General features: G+C 51.3%; 1 protein-coding gene across 3 annotated transcripts in view; it reads right to left on the bottom strand.

Annotated features, from left to right (window-relative positions):
* Positions 1-1,080: 1,080 nt before the first annotated feature.
* B4GALNT3 (beta-1,4-N-acetyl-galactosaminyltransferase 3) overlaps positions 1,081-22,489 on the bottom strand; it is a 69,375-nt gene continuing 47,966 nt past the window's right edge. For 2 of the 3 annotated variants that reach the window (XM_075504236.1, XM_075504249.1), the window contains 17 exons: positions 20,435-20,530; positions 19,828-19,918; positions 18,838-18,938; positions 18,416-18,483; positions 17,760-17,838; positions 17,262-17,328; positions 15,340-15,483; positions 14,819-14,928; positions 13,819-13,919; positions 12,471-12,547; positions 10,866-11,874; positions 9,000-9,298; positions 8,455-8,608; positions 7,602-7,674; positions 6,979-7,132; positions 6,098-6,224; positions 1,081-5,279 (listed from right to left, as the gene is read on the bottom strand). In XM_075504236.1, the coding sequence (XP_075360351.1) occupies positions 5,171-5,279; positions 6,098-6,224; positions 6,979-7,132; positions 7,602-7,674; positions 8,455-8,608; positions 9,000-9,298; positions 10,866-11,874; positions 12,471-12,547; positions 13,819-13,919; positions 14,819-14,928; positions 15,340-15,483; positions 17,262-17,328; positions 17,760-17,838; positions 18,416-18,483; positions 18,838-18,938; positions 19,828-19,918; positions 20,435-20,530 (2,859 nt within the window). In that variant the 3' untranslated portion in view covers positions 1,081-5,170. The remainder of the gene's footprint in view (positions 5,280-6,097; positions 6,225-6,978; positions 7,133-7,601; positions 7,675-8,454; positions 8,609-8,999; positions 9,299-10,865; positions 11,875-12,470; positions 12,548-13,818; positions 13,920-14,818; positions 14,929-15,339; positions 15,484-17,261; positions 17,329-17,759; positions 17,839-18,415; positions 18,484-18,837; positions 18,939-19,827; positions 19,919-20,434; positions 20,531-22,489) is intronic. The other variant, XR_012776089.1, reaches the window with a different exon arrangement.

Below are 22,489 nucleotides of genomic sequence, written 5' to 3'. Positions count from 1 at the left end.
TTCTGGGAAGCCTCTGTTACCCTGGTCTTCTCTAGAAAAAGGCTTCACTGTAGAAGCAGCAAAACTAGTTCTAGCCAATGCAAAACCACCAGCTAAGGGCTTTCAGCCACGACTGACCAGCTGGGTTCACGAAAAGGTAAAAAATTATGCATCCCGTGTGCAGATCCCAACTCCTGTGACTCATTGCTTCACAGAGCAGGAGGCAAAGCAATTAGCCTTGAAGACTGAATGTGAAGAGAGAAAAAAAAAGAAGAGGTTCAGCTGGGAAAGAAGCAGTGAGGGGAATTTCATTACCAGATCTTAACATCATCGTCTCAGAGAGCTGCCAGGTCAGGTACGGCAGCGCGCGAGGCCTGCCCGAGCAGAGAGGGCTTCCCGTCACCCAGCCCAGGCGAGCAGAAGACCGGCAGCGTGCTGGAATGCTCCCCCCCATCACCTTTAATAATTGTTTCTCATTATAATGGAATCAGACTCATTAGCAACCTTGGCTGCCTTTTTCCCCTCTCCATGTCTGACTCCCATTCCTGCCAAGCTTTTTATACTCGAAGGAGGCACAGTTGAAGCGAAAAGGGGCCAAATTTGAATCTAAACAAGCAGTTGCTGTGAAACAGCTGACCTCCCAGTTGTGTAGGCTGTGCCAAGCACCGAGCTCAGGTCTAGGCTCTCACCTGTGGTCTTCTCCAGGAATTGTCCCCTGCTTGTGAGAGGGACCACTTCATTCCCCGCCTTCTCTCTCTAGGATCACATTACACTTGTGCATTGCTGGGACGTGCATTTGTCCAATGTTTCTACCTTGTTTCACATGATAAACCCAGGAAGCCAGGGGAAAAACTGTTTTGTTGCCATCCCACTTTCTGCAGCCCTAGAGGGGACTGAAACAGGTCTCGCTCCTGGCTAACCTTGCTCGCTGCATCTCCCACCCGCCTCCTGCTGCAGAGCTCTCGCTGGCTTGGGCAGAGAGGGACCTGCCTGGGGTATTGCCTACGCCTTTGGTTATATGAAGCCAGAGGAGCAACACCTGGTTTCTAATCCCTGCTACATGGCGATGTGGGTGAGAGTAACACACGGACAGAACTGAGCTCTTGTGGGAAGACAATGTATTTATAAAATCTGAGGGAGAATCAGTATATCCCCCAGCTCTAACAGAGAGGTGGCCCAGGAGTCACCTTGAAGGCACAGAGCCACTTTAAGGCAGATAATTCAGATTTTTAACACAAGGCATTGGTATCTAAAAAACAATCAACTTCAGATATTTGTAGGCAATGAGAAGAGGCAAGATGTTCATACCGGGCAAACGTTAAAGACAATGACAAAACAAGTCACATTGTAATTTTCACACAATACATTTCTCTCAGAATAAAAGCCAGCCCTTCTTCGTTCCCTTCGCTGACCTGCAAAACAAGCCTCAGCCCCACAATTCACAGTCCTGAAGATGGAGTCGGCATTTGTGGGCAGAGCCCCCTTGCCGTGCACCCCACGCTTGGGGGCCCAGGGTCCCCAGCCTGGCCACATCCCGCCCCAGGGAAGGTCTCTTCTGCAGCATGGCCCATCATCTCCCCAGCTGTCCCCAGCCAGAGAGCTACCGGAGCAGCTCCCTCCTGCCTGCCTGATGCACGGGAAATCCCATGCAACTGATTTCCTCCTGCCATCGAGGCAGGACACAGCCAGGATGCATATGAAGGCCAGAAACTCAGGGCAAACTTCACCGCAAACTCAGGCACGGCTTCCTAAAAAGATCCTGGTGACAGAAACGAGATCGACTGTTGGGGGAGTCAGTTTTCTGGCTGTGGTGAAGCCACCTTCCCTCTTGTTCTCCAGGAGCTGTGCTGGACCCGGCGATGAGCCCTCCTCACAGCGGCAGTGCACACTGTGCAACACTAGCGATGGGGGACCTGCCGATCAGGGACCGCGGTGGCCTGGCCACCGCCCTGGATGGCCACATCCATTCACTGCATGGCTGCGGGACTACTTGCTCCTGCTGTGCTCCCTGCTCTCCCCCTCTTCATGATGCTGGGGAGAAAAACTGTAAGTTGTTTTGGAAGAGGGGCAGCAGCCTCAGAGCAAAGCCTGGTGCCACTCCTGCAAGATTTGCTGCTGGCCAGCAAGCCGGGGAGTGTGTAGCCCCTTCTCTCCCTACAACCTGCAGCAGTCTCTGAGCATGTGGGCTGGAAGACAGCTTTTGTCCCCATGGGCTCTCTCCCAGCCCATGGAGGCTGCCAACTAGTGCCAATTAGTATTAATCACGTTTACTACCGCAATGCTTAAATACCAACTAAGAATCCCCACTGTGCTAGAAAGGGAAGAACATTTGTAATGGCAGCTTTGACAGTGGGGATACTGGCCATCAGGAAGCTGGACTGAAATCCACTAACTCCTTACATCTCCACCAAGGAGTCCTCATGAGGTAAACAGTTTTGCTTGCCACTGGCCTGGGTTACAAGGCGTGAAGGAAGGAGCAGAGTCCCAGCTAAAGCACGGGGGTGAAATCCTCAAATTCTGCTCACAGTGCTGGAGCGAGGGCTGCACCCTACTTTCCAGTCCACTCTCTGCTGATTGTCCTCTCTGGTGAGGAAGAGGGGTTACTCGTATTATTCAAGCCAAGTGAGTTACCTTCTGGACGCACCGAATTCTTGCAGATGGACGCCAGCTGCTAACTTTAGGTGCTGCAGACCACATCTAAGCCAGATGTGAAAGCACACAGCACAAATAACCCTTCCTCCTTGTACGTGACATAAGAGCCACGACCGAATCCGTCAGCTCTCCATCTGCAAAATGGGCATCAAGCCGTTCTCTGCTCGATGGGGCCAAACAGCTGGGTCCTGCTAAGGCCTTGCCGTGTCCCGGCGCTCGCCTTCTCTGCCAGCCTCTCCCCATTCCACAGGGATTGCGTGACAGAGCCAGCCCGGACAGGCTGCAGAGGCGCAGTCCCGGAGCCTGGAGAGCAGCTCACCTGCACACTCACGGGGTTGTGCCTGTGTTTGAGTGAAGCACAGGCTCCGACATGCACCGAGAGCACGACTGACACTGCACATTCCAGGCAGAAACAGGGCTTATTGCAACATTGCATCACAGGGCTCTGGCCTCCCAAACTCCTGTAATACATTAAAAAAAAAATAATAGCGTTGACCGTTGTCAGCCTCTTCCCTCTCGCCCCAACAGCAATGTTTCATTTCTTAGTCTCTATGTGGGGAAAATACTTTTCCTCAATAAAAAGATTACTCTGGCTTGGGCAGAAGGCTAAGGCTGCCCCTTCTAAGACATTCAGTATCTGCATTCCGACAAAGGCTCGGTGAACTCAGAGACACGGTACCTTTGCGTACTGAGAGGTGAGAGGCTCTTGTGTACCTCTCGCCATAGCTGCACACTGCACAGCGAAACTCTCTGAAATCTGGTTGACTTCTTTCTGACTCCATCAGTCACAAAACCCGGACTGAGGCAAGCAGATGATTTGACAAGATTTCTGTCTCACGTGCCAGAACTTGCATGTTCAGTTTTTTACTGCAATAGTGGAACTTGATGGACCTGTCAAGCACCACAGAATTAATAATAAATGGATGCCTATTCTAAATTGGCATCCACTCCATCAGTGTAAAAAGCAAACAACTCTAGTACCATGTCAGCGTTGCTTGTATCCTGCATACCTCCATTACTCGCTTCTCAGCAACTCCCCGCGGAGCTGGGTGCCACGAGCAGTGTCCTATGTCACGCTCTCCCCTGAAACTTGAGACCAGTAGCGGCCTTCTCAGCACGGTATGGGGACACCGAAGCTCCAGTGCAGAGCACTGACTGTGCTGGGATTTCTGGGTTTCTATAGTCCTGTAAAATGGTCACAGGGGTAAAAAATCTTGCCTTGTATTAATGGGAATTTTAGGGGCTGAGAATTCCCTCTAGCGTCAGGCCGGCTGTGGACAGGGGCTCTTTCCACAGTTCTTGCACCAGTGCCTGCATGGGTCTGCCCATCCTTTTATTCACTCAACCCTCTTCTGTCCTCGCTGTTCTTTGCGCCCTGTGCAAGTGCCAAGGCCTGAGGCCACCTCCTCCGTACCGGGCCAGAGCTCCTAGGGCTGTTCCAGAGACGAAGCACCAACAGCTGTACTGGTTCTTCAACCAAGAAGTCTGCTCTTTACATAAAAGTCAAACTATGACAAGACATAACTGTGAGGCCATAACTTATTAAATTAACCTTTAGATGCTGCATAAATGTACAGGATTTAGAGAGCAGAATACTCTGTCTCCTCTTTTTCTGACAAAATCACAATACTTCAACTAATAAAATATTGCCACTTCTTCCCTGCTAGGGTTTCCCTGATATCATTAGGACAAACACACGTCTGTCAGATAAGGCTGCAAAGTTCCTCCTGAGATGCGCTCCTAGCTTCTCTGTATAACCCCTGCACTATCCTCAGGCAGTGGATCAATAATTTAGGTGGAGTTGTAACATCAACCCCTGCCACCTCGCCCAGCTGCAGGTAAACATGGCTCTCGGAAGTGTACTTGCATCTCCATCCACGGCCCATAATTTGCTGAATATAAGCACAGTTTTTCATAATGACTAAAGTGAAAAGCACAGAGAAACGTCTAAGCACCAGCAGCCTAAAGTGCCTATCAGCTTCTCCACATCCAGACTTCCTTGGGTCAGCACATGGGCATGTGGACACAATACAGCTCAGAGAACTTTGGTCCCCTGTCCAAAAGCATGCATACCGGAGAGATGGGGAAGGAGGGGAGATGGGGAGGGTTGGTTTTCTTTCTTTTTTCTTTTTTTCTTTCAAGTATCGAAAGAGAAGCTGTGTTACTGTAATAAACCATTCTGGGCTTAGCTGGGATTTGTGTTTGTTTGGTTTGCACCACACAAGACTCAACGGGAAATATGGCACCTCTCCCACTGTACCATCCGCCAGACTGCATGGCAGGAAATACAAGTCCTTCACTTGGTGACATTTCCCCACATGCCTTCCCAGCAAGACACAGAGCCCACATCTTGGATACAACGTCTCACAAGAGAAGCTCCTGCTCCTCTAGCCTGACTGTCCCCTTCCTTGGCTGTGCTCTCTCATCAGAAGGCTCTGGAGGCAGAGGAAGAGTTTGTGCGCTCGGTTGTGTGCCTTGATAAAGTGCACGTCGAGGTGAGACGGTGGACAGCGCTGCTGGACAGCTTTGGGGTTGAAGGCTACAGTGTCTTCAGCTGGCGCCGGTTCCACATGCCCCGCTTTGAGTGAAACCAGTGGAAAAAGTTCCTCAGGGAGAGACGCTCCACTTCCAGCCCGGCCTGCAAGATCCTGGCATAAAGGAGAAGGTTAAATTGAGGGAAAACTTGATCACAAAGATACCAGGGGGTCGGTTCCAGGAAATCTCTTTTAAGTCATCCTGTTGTCAAGAGACTGCAATCAAACTGAAGAGCCTGAATAGCTCAGAGGTATCTCATATCCATAAGCAGGCATCTAATGACACTTGCTGAGTGTTTATGCACCCCTGAGAGCAGGACTAGTTAGGAGAGGGCTGCACACGCCAGGCTAGGAGAAAAGACAGCTGGCAACATGGGATGGCTCAGGATGCTAGTCTTTTCTGCAGTTATCTGACAGAAATGACAGGAGAGGCCCCAAAACCTAGAACTACAAACCCAGAGGCCTATGATTTGTACAGCAAACCTCATAATAAACTTCTCAGAAATTGTAACTGTACCTCATGATCTTTAAACGTCTCTCTGACAGTTGCTCTTCTGGGCAATTGCTATACATAGTATGGGAAGTCGGAGGGACCCAAATTGGACCCACTGTGCACTGCACTGCTTGAAGAGGATAAAGTCTTCACGATCACCAGTGCCTGATCTGCGTGTGGCCAACCAGCAGTGTGGCTGGAAGGCACCAGGAAACAGCTCCTCTCTTCTTTCATCAGTGGCTGTAGTAGTATATTTTGGGTCCACTTGCCTACTAGGTGCGAGGTCAGGACATGCTCAAAGACTCTCCCTCACTGACCAAGCTTATGGTGGCATTAGTCACCTCAGTCTCCTCAGATCCCCACTCCCCTGGGCATGGGTCCTCCAGGATCTAATGGGTCTCACCTCCTGAGCGCATGGATGATGACAATGGATGCCTACCTGTCCAGGAGTTCCCAGTCCTCTCCTCCCCAGCGGTCCCGAAACTCTTTTGTGTTCATGCCTCCGATCTTGTCCAGATCAGACTTGTATATGCCCAGGAGACCAAACCCATTCACCTCCCAGTAGCCTGAGGACAGCACAAAAGAGGCACAGGTATGTTGGTGCTTTGAACCATTGATGACTCCAGCAGGGCTGCTGGAGTGAGACTCAAGCTACTTTTAGCACAATGTTGACACGAGAGAGTCAACTCAGCACCAAGGCAGAGCCAACCGTATTAAAGCTTTGGGAAGTGAGAAAGGCTTGTGGACAGACAGCATGGATTGTCCTATGAACTTGTTAACAGAGCCTCTCACATGTCCTGTCTGGCAGCATAGTACTTAATGTACCTGGACTGTCCCAGCTTCAAAGGGAAGCTGGGACATCCCTGTGCCTGGATGGCTCAGGATGGCCACCCTGTCTACAGGAAATCCTACACTCAGATGATCTGTGCCACTTTCCTCCCCCTGACTTGGCTTGGTTTCCCTCACCCCTGGGCTACCAGCTCTCCTCAGGACAGGCTGTGCCCCCTAAGAAAAGAGAGAAACAGACAGAAGGGAGTAAAGGAGGGGTTTTCCAAGGTCCTCAAATCCATAGAGAACCCTAGGAAACAACCAGGAGAAACGTCATATAAAGGGCTCTGCTGGCTCTTTGATCTCAAATTCCAGGTACCTGACACTGTTAAACCCCATCCTATGTCTAAAGCACTCTCACCTAGTGGCTCTGGAAGTACCTTAAGCTCCAGACATTGATAGCACTGGAGGAACAAATCTAGAGGTGGCAGGCACCTTCCTTCTTTCCCCATTCCACAAGGTCTGAGCCAAAGAGGCTCCGCTCCCTCTTACCATCAGGCCACTGTGGGGACATGCCGCAGTGCAGCCTCATGACCATGGGTGCGAAGGCCATCTTGCCTTCCACGCAGTGCTTCCGGATTGAATCAATGATGCCAGCTGGGAACTGGATGTGGAGGTCGCACAGGAAAACGATGCTATGCGGGTCCTGGAACCGACCACACCGGTTGGGAAAAAAATAGGTTGACTTTAAGTAAGTCTTTTTGAGGGGCATGAAGACAGAGACATGGGAGTGAATTAAAGAGCCATTCATTGCTGGATCAGAAATTGACATCCCAGGGGCTGGCAAAACAGCCACTGACTGGCTGTGGAACAACGGGCACGAAATACTATGACGATGACCTGGCAGAGCCAGTATCACAAAGCTGCTACTGCTGATTTCCCTCCTGCCTGATAGTTCCAGCAGGCAGGCCAAGAACCAAATGGACCACAGGCTCCTTGGAGTAAAGGGGTGAAACTCTTACTCTGGAGGGACAGGAAACACAGCTACATTTGATCTGGTCTGCAAGGCTATTCCCTTCCTTAAAAACCAGCATGTTCAGTATGAAAAGCAAGAGGCAGCACCAGATGCATTCAGCTATCCAGCTTCCTGTCCACCCCAAGTCCCTCAAACTTACCGTCACAAGGTCTATCCCCGCCTGCAGACCAGCAGAACGCTCAAAATTCCCCGTCAGCTTCAAGTACCGATACCTGGGGGTCAGATGGAAAGAGAAGTTCAACGCGTGCACACCAGTGAGCACAGAAAGCACCGTTATCAGCAGTACACCGCGGGTGTCATGCTGCAGAGCTGCCCCTTGCCCCCATGCACCCTCCCAAGGAGAAGGAAAGCCTTTGCTGCGTGAGTGCGCAAGCTCAGCGCTGCTCCAGGCCCCAGCGTGCCCTGAGGGACTTCCCACTTACGCAGCAAGGACATGGCAGTCCTTAGCAAAAGTCGTTTCAGCTCTGGCCTAGGACCAGAGCTCTAGTCCAGCTCTGGCCTAGGATTAGACCTGTTACTGGAAACCCCTGGAATGTAAAGGAAAGGACCAGCCAAGGCTGGTTCAGGTCACAGTACGGTAAGCCAGATAGCTATTCCAGCAAGCGGAGTCCCCAGAGGTCTCCACGCTCTCCGTCCTATTTCTCACTGCTTTCTTGTCTTCTCTGTCCTCCCCCTGCCCCATAACTGTGAGACTTGCTTTCTGTCTTCTCTTGCGAACTTGAACAAAAGCCAGGAGAAAAGAGATGTATCTGGATGGATGACTGCAATAGGTACTGCCTTACCATTTTGTAACACAATTATATGCACCTATACATGTATGCACATTATAACAACAACATATGCATGTATACGTGCGAGGTCTGGATGGATGTCATCTTTGGGTTTCCAGCTGCAGGAAGCTGTGGCTGGTCAATACACAGAGATTGGCAGATGTGCTCTGTTTGCAGGCAGATGCATGTGAGCAGTTTTTTGTGACCAAGCAGTACTCTCACCTGTGCAAGGTAGACCTTTTCAGAGCCTTCTCCACATCCATGTCATCACTGCTGTAGTCCGTGATGATGACGTTGAAGTATGGATCCTTAGTGACTCGGAACAGCTCTTCCATGTCGGAAATAAACTGCAGCACCCAACGTGCCTGGTTTTTCACTGGTTGTATTGCAAGAGGGAGAGAATCACAGTACAAACGATTTCAAAGACAGCGTGGCTTCTCAACAGGCAAGGCTTCTTGCCTCCCCTCAAACCCCACTAACCTTGCAGGGATGCTGAAATAGGCCCAGCCTGAAAACCTGGACCAAAGAGCCCAGGAATCAGTGTGCATTATTTCCCAGTGTGTGATGAGAGTTTTCTCTGAGCTTACAAGCTGTGGTAGTCTGGGCTTTGTCATATTTCTGAGGGAGTTTAACTTGGCGAGAACAGAAATTGCAAGTGACCCAAATGGGATAGTTGAGGCTGGCCCAGACCCACTGTTCAGGCTGCCCCCACGGGAAGCACCTGCCGTGCCATCCCTCGATGTCCCGGGAAGGCAGGTCCCCCTTACCTGGCACCACAAAATGAACCACGGCACGGTGGTTCCAGGAAAAGCCCTGGGGCCAGCACAGCTCTGGCTCGTTCGCCACAGCCATCAGGTGCCGCTGGCGACCCCACGCCAGGTTCCTCATCTTCCTCTCCTCCTCCTCATCGCCGCCAATGCCCTGCCAGCCTCTTGCAAAGACATACTCGGAGAAGCGGACGAGCCGCTCTCCCTGCTCCAGCAGCTCCAGCTCCAGCAGGTAGCGGCTGCCTCGTATGCGGTCCTGACGTTTCTCCACATTCACGATACGCTGCAGCTGGAACTGCCTGCAGGAGATACAGCTGGGGTGGGCATGTCCCCCATACACCAGCCCCTCTCCCACCTCTAGCCCATTCAGCTCTGCCAGGCTCTTTCCTCTGGGCTAGCACCAACCTTTTTGTCCCTAGCTTCCCCCCCCTTTGCTGCACTGCTTCCGAAGTCCCATGGGAAGGTTTAGCACCTGTTTCCTAAATCCACAAGCATGTGGGATTAGATCTGGGCTTCCAGCCAAGAGAAAATAGTTGGCAAGGGAAATGAAATAAAGGTGACACAGAAAATAACAAATGTGTCTGAATGATTGTAGGGCTGGTAATAGTGAGTGTATTCAACACCTCCTACAACGATCTTGGCACAAGGAGTATGTTTGGGCTAGTGAAATTGGCTGATGACAGCTTATCAGCCAATAACATGGAGTAGGACTGAGCAATCATAAAAAAAACTGGGGTGAGCTGTGGGTTCAGAATGGCCAAAACAGGATGAAATGCCAGGTCATGCCCTTTCAGATCATAACAAGAGTTTCTGCTGTAAAATGGATGCTCATCAGTTAAAAATGCTGAAAAAAGCTTGCGTGTACTCATCAGTTACACCATGACTGTGACTGATGTGGCCCTGAAAAAACGAAGAGAGATCTTAAGATCTCTAGCACGATCTGTAGCTTGAGAGCTACTTCCAGCAGAGATTGGGAACTAGTAACACCCATTCTATAAAACATCCCGGATACTGGTCATTTATGTACAAGAAAATTCACCCAAACTGAAACCAGCACGGAGAAGGACAGATAGGAAAATTATGGAAACAGAGGCCAACTCAACAGAAGGGTCAGGGGTTGGATTGTTTAGCTTATAGAGGCTCAGAGGAGGTATGTCTGTTTGCCAGAAAGGCAATCAAGATCGTAAGTCTTGAGAAGAAAAAGAACCATATCAAGACCTTGTAAAAACAGAGTACCAGCAAAAGCTGATCTCCAGTGGGTCATCAAAGCAGTGAGGAACTGAAACGTCTTCCCAAATCAGTACTAGGATCTAGAAATCTAGCTAGTTTTAAGATGGAGGTGCACACATTCAGATAACAGTGTAAGGTGCTTGGTTGTCTCTGAGGTCACTGTACTGGTCCACATTATCCCATAGGACATAGGCCCAGAAGGGACCTAAGTGATTCAGAAGCTGAGATGTGGCAGACATCAAACCACAAGCACAAGGAGCTCCAGTCCTACTTCATATCAGCAGGGTTTCTTAATCTTCAGCTGGTAAAATGCTCCTATGTGCTCTCAATACCTACACTGTGCAAGGAGGAAGCCAGCAAAAGGCCATTGATGCCAGCTTCACTTTTACTGCCACCAGCTGTTGGAGAGCGATATTCAGCTCCCAGACATAGTCTGGTGTCCAACAATTCCCATTTCTCAGCCAAAAGTGGTATTTAAAGTCCAGGTTTTTACACAGATTCCTTGCCTGAACTCTTATTTCCCACATCTCATTTATCCTCTGACTCCCACTAGCTCCCCACGTGACAGGTATTCCCTGTGCAGCATGGTACACCAGCTCCGGGACACTGCCCCTTGGTTTTTACACTGTGCCTTACCCTTTACTTCTCTGGTTGAGCTTCTTGAGGAAGACACGAGTGACTTCCAGGGCCTCCCTTTCTCTTAGCAGCAAGTTTCCTGATGTGTTGCATTTCAGGTCAATCCAGTCTGTGCGCAGCATATGGAAGTCCAGGTTGTTCGTGCTGAAGGTCTGCTCCCAGTTCACCGCCTGGTCAAACACTGGCACGTAATCGAAATCCTCCTCATCCTCCTCCTCTGGCTCCCCATCCGCCTCTTCCTCTTCCTCTTCTGCTGCCACAGGTCTAGACTTGCCCTTCACAGGAGATGCCACCTGCTCCTCTCCCTCCGCCATGTCCCCACCGTCGGCCGCCTTCTGCTCAGCAATGTAGGACTCCACTTGGTTCAGCCACTGTGGCAGCCCAGGCTGCTGGCTGGGGCTGGCAGAGCTCACAGCGCGTCGGCTGGCTTTGCCAGAGACTGGGCCTCCTTTCCTGGCTGGCACGGTGCCTGCTGGCTGCAGCCCGTCCTTAGCAGCGCTGAGGTCTCCTCGGGGTCTCACTCCTTTGGGAATCGTGACCCCTGAGTTCCTGGGGCCACCGAGAGGCTGCTCCCTTTGAGACACGGTCCTAGGAGGAGAGTTTGCCTTTTTGACAGGCGGTCTCCCCTGGATGGCCCTGACGTGCTGTGGAGGGCTCCTGGAGTTGTCTTTGATGCCAGCTTTTAAACGGGGTCTCTTCATTATTGGGTTCCTCTCTAGGCCAGCCTGGCTGAGGCTTTGGTTGGCAGAGGCCAGCGTGGCTGATTTGACACCAGACCTCTTCGTCCTTCTCCTCTGTAGCTCCTCTCCTATATTGCCACCCACCACTGCGAGGAGCCGACGACGCTCCCGGAGGGAATAGTCCTCGTGAACATTATCACTGCCCACCATGCTGCTGAGAGTGTTGCCTACTGGCTCTGCCCTCCCCGTGCTGGGGTGCTTGGGGGGACTGGTACTCTCCGCATCCTGCTCCACGTACTGCAGGTTGTCCAGGTTCCCCTCCTGGGAGCCTGCAGGAGTAATTGCAGTTACACCTCTGGCATCCTCCCGCTGCCTTTCCCATCCTGACCCAGGCACCCGCCCCGCCAAGGGTGGCTACTTCTCGCCTCATCTCAGCGTTGTCTCTCCTGATCAGAGGGACAGGGATGCTCTCGGACACAGGAGCTGTGCTCTTGCTGGTACCAACCTCCTCAGCGCCTACGAGCCAGCGTTTCCAAAAGCTGTGGAGGGCTCTGGCTTTGCCTTTAGCTGTCGGTCCGGCCACAGCTTTGCAGGGCAGGCGCGCACACAGGCTGCCACGCTGCACACCATTGGCTCTGTCACTTCTGCCCGCGTTTTTGCTGGAACTGCGCCTCAGCTAAGCTGCAGGCCTAAGAGGTAATTGTCATGTTGTCCACTACACCCCACTGTTTGGTGACCTCCCGACCTGCCCTTAAGAGAAGTGAAAGTGGCAGCAAAAATCTCCTCCCAGCCACAGCAATCTGGCAGGGAAGGGCTGTGACCTCCTTGGTATGGAAAGTCAACAGCTTCTTTCAGCTGGTGCTGGAAGATCACACATGAGTGACAGATAAAAGGATCCTCCAGGCTCTGATGTTAGGGTCCTTACCTGGCTGTTCTGTCTTTTCTCCAGAGTCCAGGCTCTTCTCTGGCCGGTCCATTTTCATGTACTTGTAGAATCCAAATCTGCAGAGGAAACGGCAAAACACAAGTTTGATGAAAGTTACTTTGTCCTCTCCAAATAAATTAGAGTCACTGCTTCAGAGGTGATGGTCCATTACTCTGATTACATCTACCCAGCATCTCTAGATCCTCCTTTTCTATCATCATCACCATCTTTCATATCTTTGGGCAATCAGATCTTACTCTGTGCTGTCAAAGACATCAGTTTTCCTTGCTTATCATCTCAGTCTCTCAGACATTTTCTCATAAGCGCAGGAGGAAATGCCAGTGTAAGTACCCTGAAACACTTCTTCAGCCTCCCTTAAACTGCTCCTTAAAGCTCACTTACGATGTAGGGCTCACAAACGCAAGCCATCATGCTGCAGAAGTGGCTCAGGCAGGTAATTGCAACAGTCTCCCTCTCTCTTCTCTCATACCACCACTATCTGTGTGCTCATACGCCTGTGCTTCAAGCTTTTGGGAGGGATTTCCAGGACTGTCTCCCTCCATGTGCGCTTGATGCGAAGCAAAACGGGCCCCCAGTTCCCAAATCTTGTCACAATACAAATGAATTGTCAAAGCAATAAACCAGGGTGGCACCTTCCAGCCCATGGCAGCCACCTTCTCCATCCTTCACTATCAACCCTAGTCCTAGGAGTTCCATCCCAAACCTACGATACGATCTGTTGTTCCAGCCCTCAAAATCGTCCTGTAGAGAGAAAGAAGATCCTGAGCACAGAGAGGCCACCGTCAGTTATCTCACCGGAAAAGTGTCTCTCCTTATCCTGCCCAAAAGTACTCCTGAACGGAGGGGAGTCCTCACACAAGGTGTCTGCCTGTGGCCCGCGAGTTGCAGTTCCCTCGCAGGGCCACCGCTGGGAGCTGGACCCCAGTGAAGATGAACGACATGCATTTATTTCCCCAGAGATGCCTGGTGGTGAGCATGGTTTGGCTTTCACAGCAACAGCCATCAGGAGGCTCCAGCTGCTGGCAGACAGAGTTTGCTGGAAATCTATTCCCTGATGTAGTGGAATAAGCATGCTCTGACCCAGCTTCCAGGTTAATAGAGTAAGAAAAGCAGCAGCAGTTTCCCTTTGAGACCTAAACATATTTTCACTTAAAGGGAGAATACATCATCAAAAGAAACTATAAATGCTTTAATGTTTTGCAAGGCTTAGGGGATCTTTAAGAATTAAGAGAGTCCAACAGAAGTGAGTATGAAATTCCAACCCAGTTCCAGCCTTCAAACCATCTCCTCCCTCCCTGCTAGTAAATCTGCATTTGCAGCATCCTACCTTTCCAAGTAATAAGGGTTTTCCTGATAGAAGCATTTGTTGTCTTTCTCCATGTGGCTCAGGCGGCTGTAATCATTCGGGTAAACAAAGGATAAATGAACCTGGGAAGAAGGGAGGAAAATCAAGTAAAACCCTCATAAATGCCAGATATCAGTCACAAGGTGACCAGCCCTTTCGAGAGGGAGCAGGGGTTGCTCACTAACTATTTGCCTCTCCAAGGTACCCGGTAGCAGGTTGTGAGAACGGAAAACAGAAGGAAGCGTGCTGGTATGTGTGCAGGGGTGTGCCTTTTTATCTCTCTCTTGGCATCTGTCTGTCCATCTCTCTAACTGTGCGTTTAAGTCCTATAACAGAGAAAGAACTAGCAGGGAGAGAGGTGGGCAAGTCCTCCTGAGGAGATGCAGGGGATCACAGGAGCCCAGAAAGCACGTGGGGAGACCTCCAGGCAAGGCTGAGGGAGCTGGGACTGCCCAGGATGCAAGTCCCCCAGGGAGTGTAGGCTTGCACTGGCATCCAGGGAGGGCAAACCGTGCTGGTGACCTGTCCCCAGCAGACCCGAGTCTGCTGTGCTATGCAGGGGATTAATCCCTGCCATGCTGCATGCCCCACAAATGTGAGCTCTCCCTTGAGACCACTTTTAAGCTTGTCAGGGGCTTTAGTAGTCCACACAGACTACAGTTCACCCCATGGAGAATAAAATCCTCGGCCATTGTGAGGCTCCGTGTGAAGGCAAGCTCAGCTCTTTGGTTTGAGGTCCGAGGGGCTCTGTAAGGCACACAGATTTGTACCCCAGTGAGAACTGTGAGCAGTGCATAGCACCCATCTCCCTTCTCTTGGTGTTGCCCTCTGGCGTGTACTGGGATGCTCAGACCTGAACAGCAGATGGTCAAATCTGCCCAGGAGCTTCAGACTGGTGGAGAGGCCCCCATGGTTAATGAGGTCTCCCTCCTTCCTCCTTGTGTTCCCCTGGGCAAGTACCTGCTCAAGGAAAAAAACTTACAAACTGGAGTCCCTGGTAGCGCTGCAGAGGAAATCCATTCACCAGGTAGCTGGGCTTGTATGGGCAGTCTGGCAAGGCTCGGCGCACACGAGACTTGCTGAGCAGAGACACTGAGAAGAAGAAACACGTAGGCAAGCGTTGCTGGAGGAGCCCTGCTGCAACCGATGTACCAGTTTAGTTACTTCTGTGCCTGGTTTCTATTTATCCATGTGAAATACTAACAGATACATAAAGCAAACTATCTTGCACAGCTCATCTCTTTACATCGCTCTATGGCACTTACACTAAAATATTATGCCCAGGGATGTTGTGTGAGCTGGATGCCAAGAAAGAGGAGCTGGGTTTAGTCTGTGCTTTGTCTCCTAGTGACTGATACTGTATGCTGTCCCTTCTTCCACACTGGGGAGAAAAAAGTGTGGCCTTTGATAACCATGGCGTAGGAGGACAATCTTTCTTGGCTGTGCTACTGCACGTGCTGTGACAGGCTGCAGCTACCTCCTCAACTGCTTTGCAAGTCTTACCTTTGTAAAGAGTGTCCCGGGGGTCAGGCTTCAACATGTCAGCTGGGTGTGCCTTGCTGCCTGCGCTGTCAGCAGGCCGGCTCGTGTGGCTGGCCAACGTCTGCGGGATATGCCCAACCTCATCCATCTTCAAAAGCGTCTCGTCTAGAAACCAGAGAGAGAACGGAAGGGAGAGGAAGGGCCAATTTGTCCCTTGTCCCAAAAAATGCCCTTCTCCAGAGTCAGCCCTTTCCAAATGGCATTGCATCCACGACACTAACGCTGTCTCTGGCACAGCAATGCCTAAATGGTACTGATCAGGAGCTTCACTGCAAAGACACCGTGGGAAGGAAAGGCTTTGACTCAGAAAGTTGGAAATACAGAAGCTGTGGGGCAGGAACATGGCTATCACTGAAAGCAAACAAACACAGTGATGAGTAACGGAGGAAAATGACCTCCTGCCTTGGACACGCCAGCAGTGGTGTGCTGAAGGTGCCCCATGCTGGCAGGAATTACTGGACACATCTGAATTACTAGCATTAAATTTATTTTAAAAGGAAATAGAAAAGATTAAAGGGAGGAGAAACTTGAGGAGTGGAGCTTTCTCCTGTGCTGGAAAAGGAGCAAGACCCTGGGGTGAGGCCTTCAGTGGCTGAGGAGGATGATGCTCCAGCAGGGGGACCCACAGTAAGCCAGGAGCAATGGCAAGCTTAAATTCAGGACTGGGTATTGGTTACGTTTTTTTCTTGGGTGCTGCTGCCAGAGGACTTCATGTCTCCATGGATCTTAACCTGAGATGAGGGGACCTGAATAAATATCCAGGAGGGAAAGGCAACATGCTGCCAAGGGCACTGGGGTTACTCTTAGCAACTTTTGGGTACTGAACAACATGGGAACCCAGAAGGAATGGGATGACATGTGATACAGCCAAAGGCTGACATGGAAGAGGGAAACGCTGTATGGGCAGAAGGTGCCAGATAAAGACGAGACTGCAGCACTGTGCCCAACCACGAAGGGATCTTCTGGGATGTGAGCCTTCCCTTCTACAGAGAATAATAAGAAGAAAAGAGCAAAAGGAAAAAAGGATGGGGACAGAAGACCTAATGGAAAGCCTAGTCCTGGCCAAATGGCAGGTTTCAGAAAATACAGCAGCAGGCTGCGATCCAAGACACAGCAAACAGATGTCTCGATTACATCAGGGAGTCTTCCATGGCCAAAAGTGTTGGCATGGAAAAAAGCCCAGAGATTTTGGAAGGCAACAGTGGCAGATACGGAAAGGGGGAATGCTGGCAGACGAAAGTGATACTGACAAACCTAGATAAGGGTAAACAGGACTAAGGAGCTCCTTAACTGATAAAGGCATCACTTGATGTGCTAAGAAGGATTTACAAAACAGAAGGGACTGGGCTGATGTGCTTGCTGCAATCCAGCAGCAACTCGAAGACACTTGATGCCGATACAGAAGAAAGCAGCATCCCCCAATATTGCTAGTGTATCCCACTGTGTCCAGCACCCAGAGTGAAATCTCCTGGATGTGCTACAGCAGCTCCTTCTCCCTGATCATGTCCAGCTGCCAGCGCACCCCCACAGCTCCCATGTTATGGGCCTCACGTTCCCCCTAACTCTCTGCAGGCAACCGCCATCCTGTGTTACTCTCACCATCTGGAACAGTTCTCACCCTTGCAGACTCTCCTCTCTGCCCTTCCTCACTGCCTCTAGATTTCCCTGAAATAATGTTCCAATCCTACTTCCAATTCTCCTATATTTAATAATGTCACACCCTTGTGCAGAGGTTTCTCTCCTGACCTGTCTCCACTTCCTTCTTGTAATGATCTGTACGCATGGTATTTGCCTGGCTAGACTATGATTCATGGTGAAACACCACTGATACGTTTTGGAAGAATGGAGAGGTGCTTGGGGAAACCTGTGGTGAAGATACTTACTAGCAAAAAGGGAGAGGTATTGGGAGTCAATGACTGCGAACTTCGCTTCTGGGTCATTCAGTCTCCACTGGAACAGAGAAACACATTAAAATGAAGTGCTTATGGAGTTAACCAAGCCTGAACAAAGGGAACAGGCACAAGATGTTTTTTCACCAGATAGGCTCACAGTTTCCTCTTTCTCCTTACTATGACTGAGTTTACCTAGCAGCAAAAGACTGGGAATGAGCTGAGATCCCCCAGGACACATCCAAAGCAGGAAAGGACAAAGAGCTGCAACAGAGACCGGAGAGGGCAGAACTATCCCAAGCAAGCAGAGGAAAGGGTCCTGACATGTGGCCAGGGCTATCCCACATAGAAGTAGGTAAGGACTCTGGAAGGGATTAGATACATCTCATGCAAAGAGGAGCTGGGGCCTGGGAAAGGAGGGAAATCGTTACAAACGTCATTCCTGAGGTCTGCGGGGACGCATATACAGCACGACCATTTGCACAGACTCACTGCTACTTCCACATGGTCTGTTCCTCTGTCATCCTGCTTGTGCAGCACCTCAAAATAGTACCTGCCTGCAGCTGACAACCTGTGAAGAACAATGTGTCTGTCACCAAAAGCATTAAGGAACATTTCTTAGCTTGTCAGCAGACAACGAGTGGAGAGCAACCACACCCATGAAACAACCTAATTCTCAGGGTGAGCAGGGTTAGGACTGCCAAGAAAATCCAGATGCTGACAGTGAGATAGGTAGCTTCCCTTGTGCACCTGGAGCGCTCCAGACCCTTCTCAGTTAATTCTGAATAACTCCCTTTCAGTCTTGCCTGCTGGGTTTTGGCCTCTGGGAAACCTGGCCAGTTCCAAGGCAGGAAGCTCGGGATACAGTTCATATAGAGGAGTCTGGATCTGACAGTTCATATAGAGGAGTCTGGATCTGCTGGTGGCTGCTCCCTCCAGGGAAGAAAAATTCAGTGTTGCATTCCTGCAGTAAATCAGCAAAGCAACTGTCACAGGTGTGGATGTGTCACTTCAGCTTTGGTGATACCCCAGAGTAATCCCTTTCTCTATATTGCTAAATTCTTCAGAACAAGCATCCTTTTCCTTGTCCTTGTGATTTCCTGGCCATGTGCAGAGGTGGCTGGGAGCGAGGGGCTCTGCTTACTCACCTCACCATCTTTGACTGCTGGCTGTGAAATTTCCCAAACTCCCCTGGCGCGGTCCACTCCTTCCCTGTCTGTGAAGAGACAGAAAATGCTCTAGTTAAGATGAGTTTCTTCCCTGGTTACTGCACTGGGAGTGACGAAGAGGGAAAACTGTGCTACTCCTCCTGGTAAGGTGTCTGTGAGATCCACAACCTGCAGACAGATTTAAGTCCCTTAATCACAACCATGGGGCTTCCAACAGCACTGCCAATATGTAGCTGGCTTAAGGTATGTCGTGTCATACCCATCTGGCATCTGTGGTGGTGTGGTCTGTAGTTGGGTAGGAAAAGAAACTTGGGTAGTCCAAGGAAGTAAGACAGGAAGGTCTCCATCCCCACAGAAACATTAAAGCCTTGATGGAAGAAGCCATGCAGCATGCACTGTACCTTGCCTACACTGGCCAGCAGCTGGAGACCAGAGGTCTTTTCATCTGGACTCAGCCAGAACTCAGCATTGTCATCCGCAGCAATGGCAAACTGAAACTCCCCTGTCGAGAGATGGATGGAGTAAGTAGGGCTCTGGGGTAAGGACTTGTGTGCAGAACGGATTCTGCTCGTCTAAAATGCTGTCTTCACCCTTTTTCCTGGTGAGACCATACCTTCCCTTTCGATATTACCACCCCCACCCCTTTGAACCTCTCTGAATTCTCTAACTCTCCTGTGACTGAAAACAAAACTTTACAGATGCAACAGGTTCACTACCCCTCCTGCCCTGGCTTCTAACCTGGAAAGCTAAGAAGTCCATGCAAAGTCTCCCTGCCCCCCCTTTTTTTTCCAGAGCAAATTTTTGTGTGAGAAGCTGCGTTTGGATGGAGGAACGTGCATGTGGAGCCATGAAGGGAGACACAGGTGCTTGAGTCTCACTGTTCTGGCTGGGGTTACAGGGATGGTGGTTGAGGGCCAGGGGACCAGGAGACGTGGGTGACTGCTAGTAGGCTGCTCCGGGCAGAAGCATGCAGCTGGGCGATACAGATATCAGCCGCTGTCAGATGGTATTCATGCACCCGGGGAGCAGCAGGAACATAAATGATGTCATGTACAGTCCTGTGCACGCAAGGGAGGGAGGAAAACCTCAGGGATCGCTTGTGCTCACGTACACACCATGGGGCTGTGCATTCACGACAGCACTGTTTTTTTATCTAGCACTTCCCAGCTGTTTTCTCCTGTGCTTTTCCTTTCCACCCTACAGGGGAGGCAGATGTGTTTCACCCATGCCAAGGCCACGGCCAGTCACGCACAGCTAGCTGGGCCGCCCGCGTGAGGGACCTGGCGTTGGGCTTGCCGGGGTGAGGGCACCAGCGGTTCGGCGCCGGGAGGGGAGGGAGGGGCAGGCGAGAAGAGACGCGAGCAGCGGCACAGCAGCCTCAGAGCCCTCACCATCGGTGAAAGGATGCAGGTAGCCAAATATCCGGAGACCATAGTTGGTCCATTTTGGAGACACAGCCAGCTTCTTCAGTGTAGTTCGTGTCTGAAGTGGAAGAAGAAAAAAATAACAAAAATAACTAGACGTGATAGGAACAAGGGGGAGACGCAAAAACCCTGGGACAGGTGGGCAGAGGGAAGTATGAGGTTTGCTTTGGGAGGAGGATGGGGCACGGTGCGTGACGGAGACAGCGGGAAAGAGTAGGCCAGATGAGAGACAAACCGGAGCAAGTGCTGCTGCGGAGGGGAGAGCTGCATGGGGGGTGACGGTGACATGGTGGGGACAGGGCATTCACTAGCCACTTGGAACGCGAGCACCAAATACAGGGCTCCTTCAACCTGTGTCTGAGGCCTGGCAGGCCAGCACGGGTGAAATAAGCCTCCCCTGTGCAGCAGAAAAGCTGCCACTGTTGAACCCTTGCGAAAACTTCCTGCTCCCTCAGCAGGAGGACAGAGGAGGTGATGGAGAGGGACAGGGACAGGATGTGAAGGGAGCAGGGGTGATCCAGCCGGGAAGCAGAGCTGGGAAGCATGGGACAGAAGGTGTCACAGTCTTACTCACGTGGGGGAAGAGGGGGAAGTGGAGGTTTTTCCTGAGCTGCTCAGTGGAACTGCCACACCAGTCCTCGAACACGTGCAGATTGACCTGGCCCTGGAACTGGGGGGCAGAAGTGGGGCACCGTGAATTGCTGCATCCTTTCGTGTCCCTTCCCTGCTATGCCAGCCTTGGCCACAGCCCCCGGCCCTGGAGTGCTTGTGAGAGCAAAGGAAGATGCCATTGCTGTGACAGGCTAGCCTGCAGGAGACGTGGGTCCAGACCCCTGTTTCTCATCTGCTGAGAGTTTGGGGTTGGCACAGGTGAGAGTCTGAAAAGCAGCAGGGAACTGCGATAATGCCCAGGCCAACTCAGTTAAGCAGCTGGGGTTCACTCCATTTTGCTCCATCAAGGAGGTGTTTAACCAGAGGGCTGTGCTCTGAGGCCACGGTGTGGGACACGCTGTAGGGTGGCAATAGGCCCCCATGATCCAGCAAGGAGACCGTAGGCTCTTATGCCCTCCAAGAAGGTGTTTCGGACTCCCTCACCATTTCAGGGCTATTTTCCTGACCCAAGGAAGAGGGGACACCCTAGATGGCAGATCGCCTTCTCAAAGCATGTCTGTGAGGTAAAGCTCATGGAGGACGGTGGGGACAGGGAGACAGAGGCTCAGCAGGGTGGGGAGCAGCAGCGCAGGCGGGTCAGTGGGCAGCATGGCCTCCATATGCCCGCAGAGACACAGACACGCTGCGGGGAGGGGGGGGGTCCCCTCCGAGACAGCGTAGGAGGGCGTGCAGTGCGGGTATGGCTGGCTGTCCCCACTACCCAGCCGGCCCTGCCGGGAGACGCTGTCGGTGCCCAACAGAGACCTGGAGCACAGCTTTCCTGGGAAAAGCTTGCTGGCCACTGTGGGATTTCAGCGATACACTTCTCACAGGACAGACTTTCTTTTTGTCAGAGCCATTCAGAAGAGATGAGCTGGCTGCCCCCCAGAAAAGTCCAAGCTCTCTGCCTACAACCAGTGGAGCTGGATGCTGAAACCCTCCTCGCAGGACCGGCATGCAACAGTGGAGAATAAATAAGCTGGAGAGTGTAGAAGCTACCTTAGATAGGGAAATGCTGAAGAAAGGAATAGGTTGCCTTGGGACCGGGGAAGTTTTGCCGCAGCTGTCTTGCCTATATAAGGGCTGCGCAAGCAGCGCTGGGGAAACTGCCTGAACACCACCCAAATGTCTACAGATGGCAGCAAATTCTTAGTTTTCGCTGAGGAGTCTCTAGCAAGGCTGAAGCAGCACGGTGGAGGAGGCCCAACCCCGCTGTGCACTCCTGGCAGAGAAACTGCTTCACAGAGTTATTTTTCCCAGGACAGCGGGTTGGGGTTTCGTTTTGTAACAAACCGTGGCTAGAAGGAAGGACGTGGAGCAGACTTGGCCTGGCACCAGCTTATGCAGTAATGCTCCTTGCGAGCTGTGGGCTTTAGTCATGCACGTGAAAACCATTTCTGTGTGCCAGGCAAAACACATTCACAAGCACTGCTGTTCTTGAGTGGTCTCTCATCAGCCCTCTCTCACTGGTGTCCGCACTGCCAGGGCTTCACTGATGTCTGCAAGCCCATGCCGTCCCCCACTATCTCCTCTCCTTTCCTTCGCTGCTGACATCCCTCAGCCTGGATTCTGCTCGTTGGACAAAAGAAAAAGCAGCGAGACAAAGTGGATGTAACTAGCCAGAGTGATGCTGCACAAAATCAGAGAGGAGCTACACGCAGGGCTCGAGGCGATGGATGCAGCCAAGAGAAACCTGGGACCCTGCAGGGACTTGTGATACAAATAAGTCACTGCAAGTGTGACAAACGCTGAATTGGAATGAAATTGCTGGGCAGTCCCATGCCCTTTGGCCAAATCCAGGTTCACACCCAAGGGTCTTACACTACTTTCCTCAGCCAAATCACATAATGACAATTGCTGTTTCTTGTGGAACATGAAGTGAGGTGAACAGACCAGCCTCCCACAGCGAGTCACTGCCAGAAACTGCATCTTCTGGCAGTCAGGCTGCTGCTATCCACGAGTGATGCCGGTTTTTCTT

The sequence above is a fragment of the Mycteria americana genome, chromosome 1 (genome assembly GCF_035582795.1).
Source record: "Mycteria americana isolate JAX WOST 10 ecotype Jacksonville Zoo and Gardens chromosome 1, USCA_MyAme_1.0, whole genome shotgun sequence".
In the NCBI taxonomy this organism is placed as follows: Eukaryota; Metazoa; Chordata; class Aves; order Ciconiiformes; family Ciconiidae; genus Mycteria; species Mycteria americana.
Note: the sequence above shows the minus strand (reverse complement) of the source record. Positions and strands in the feature narration are given on the sequence as shown.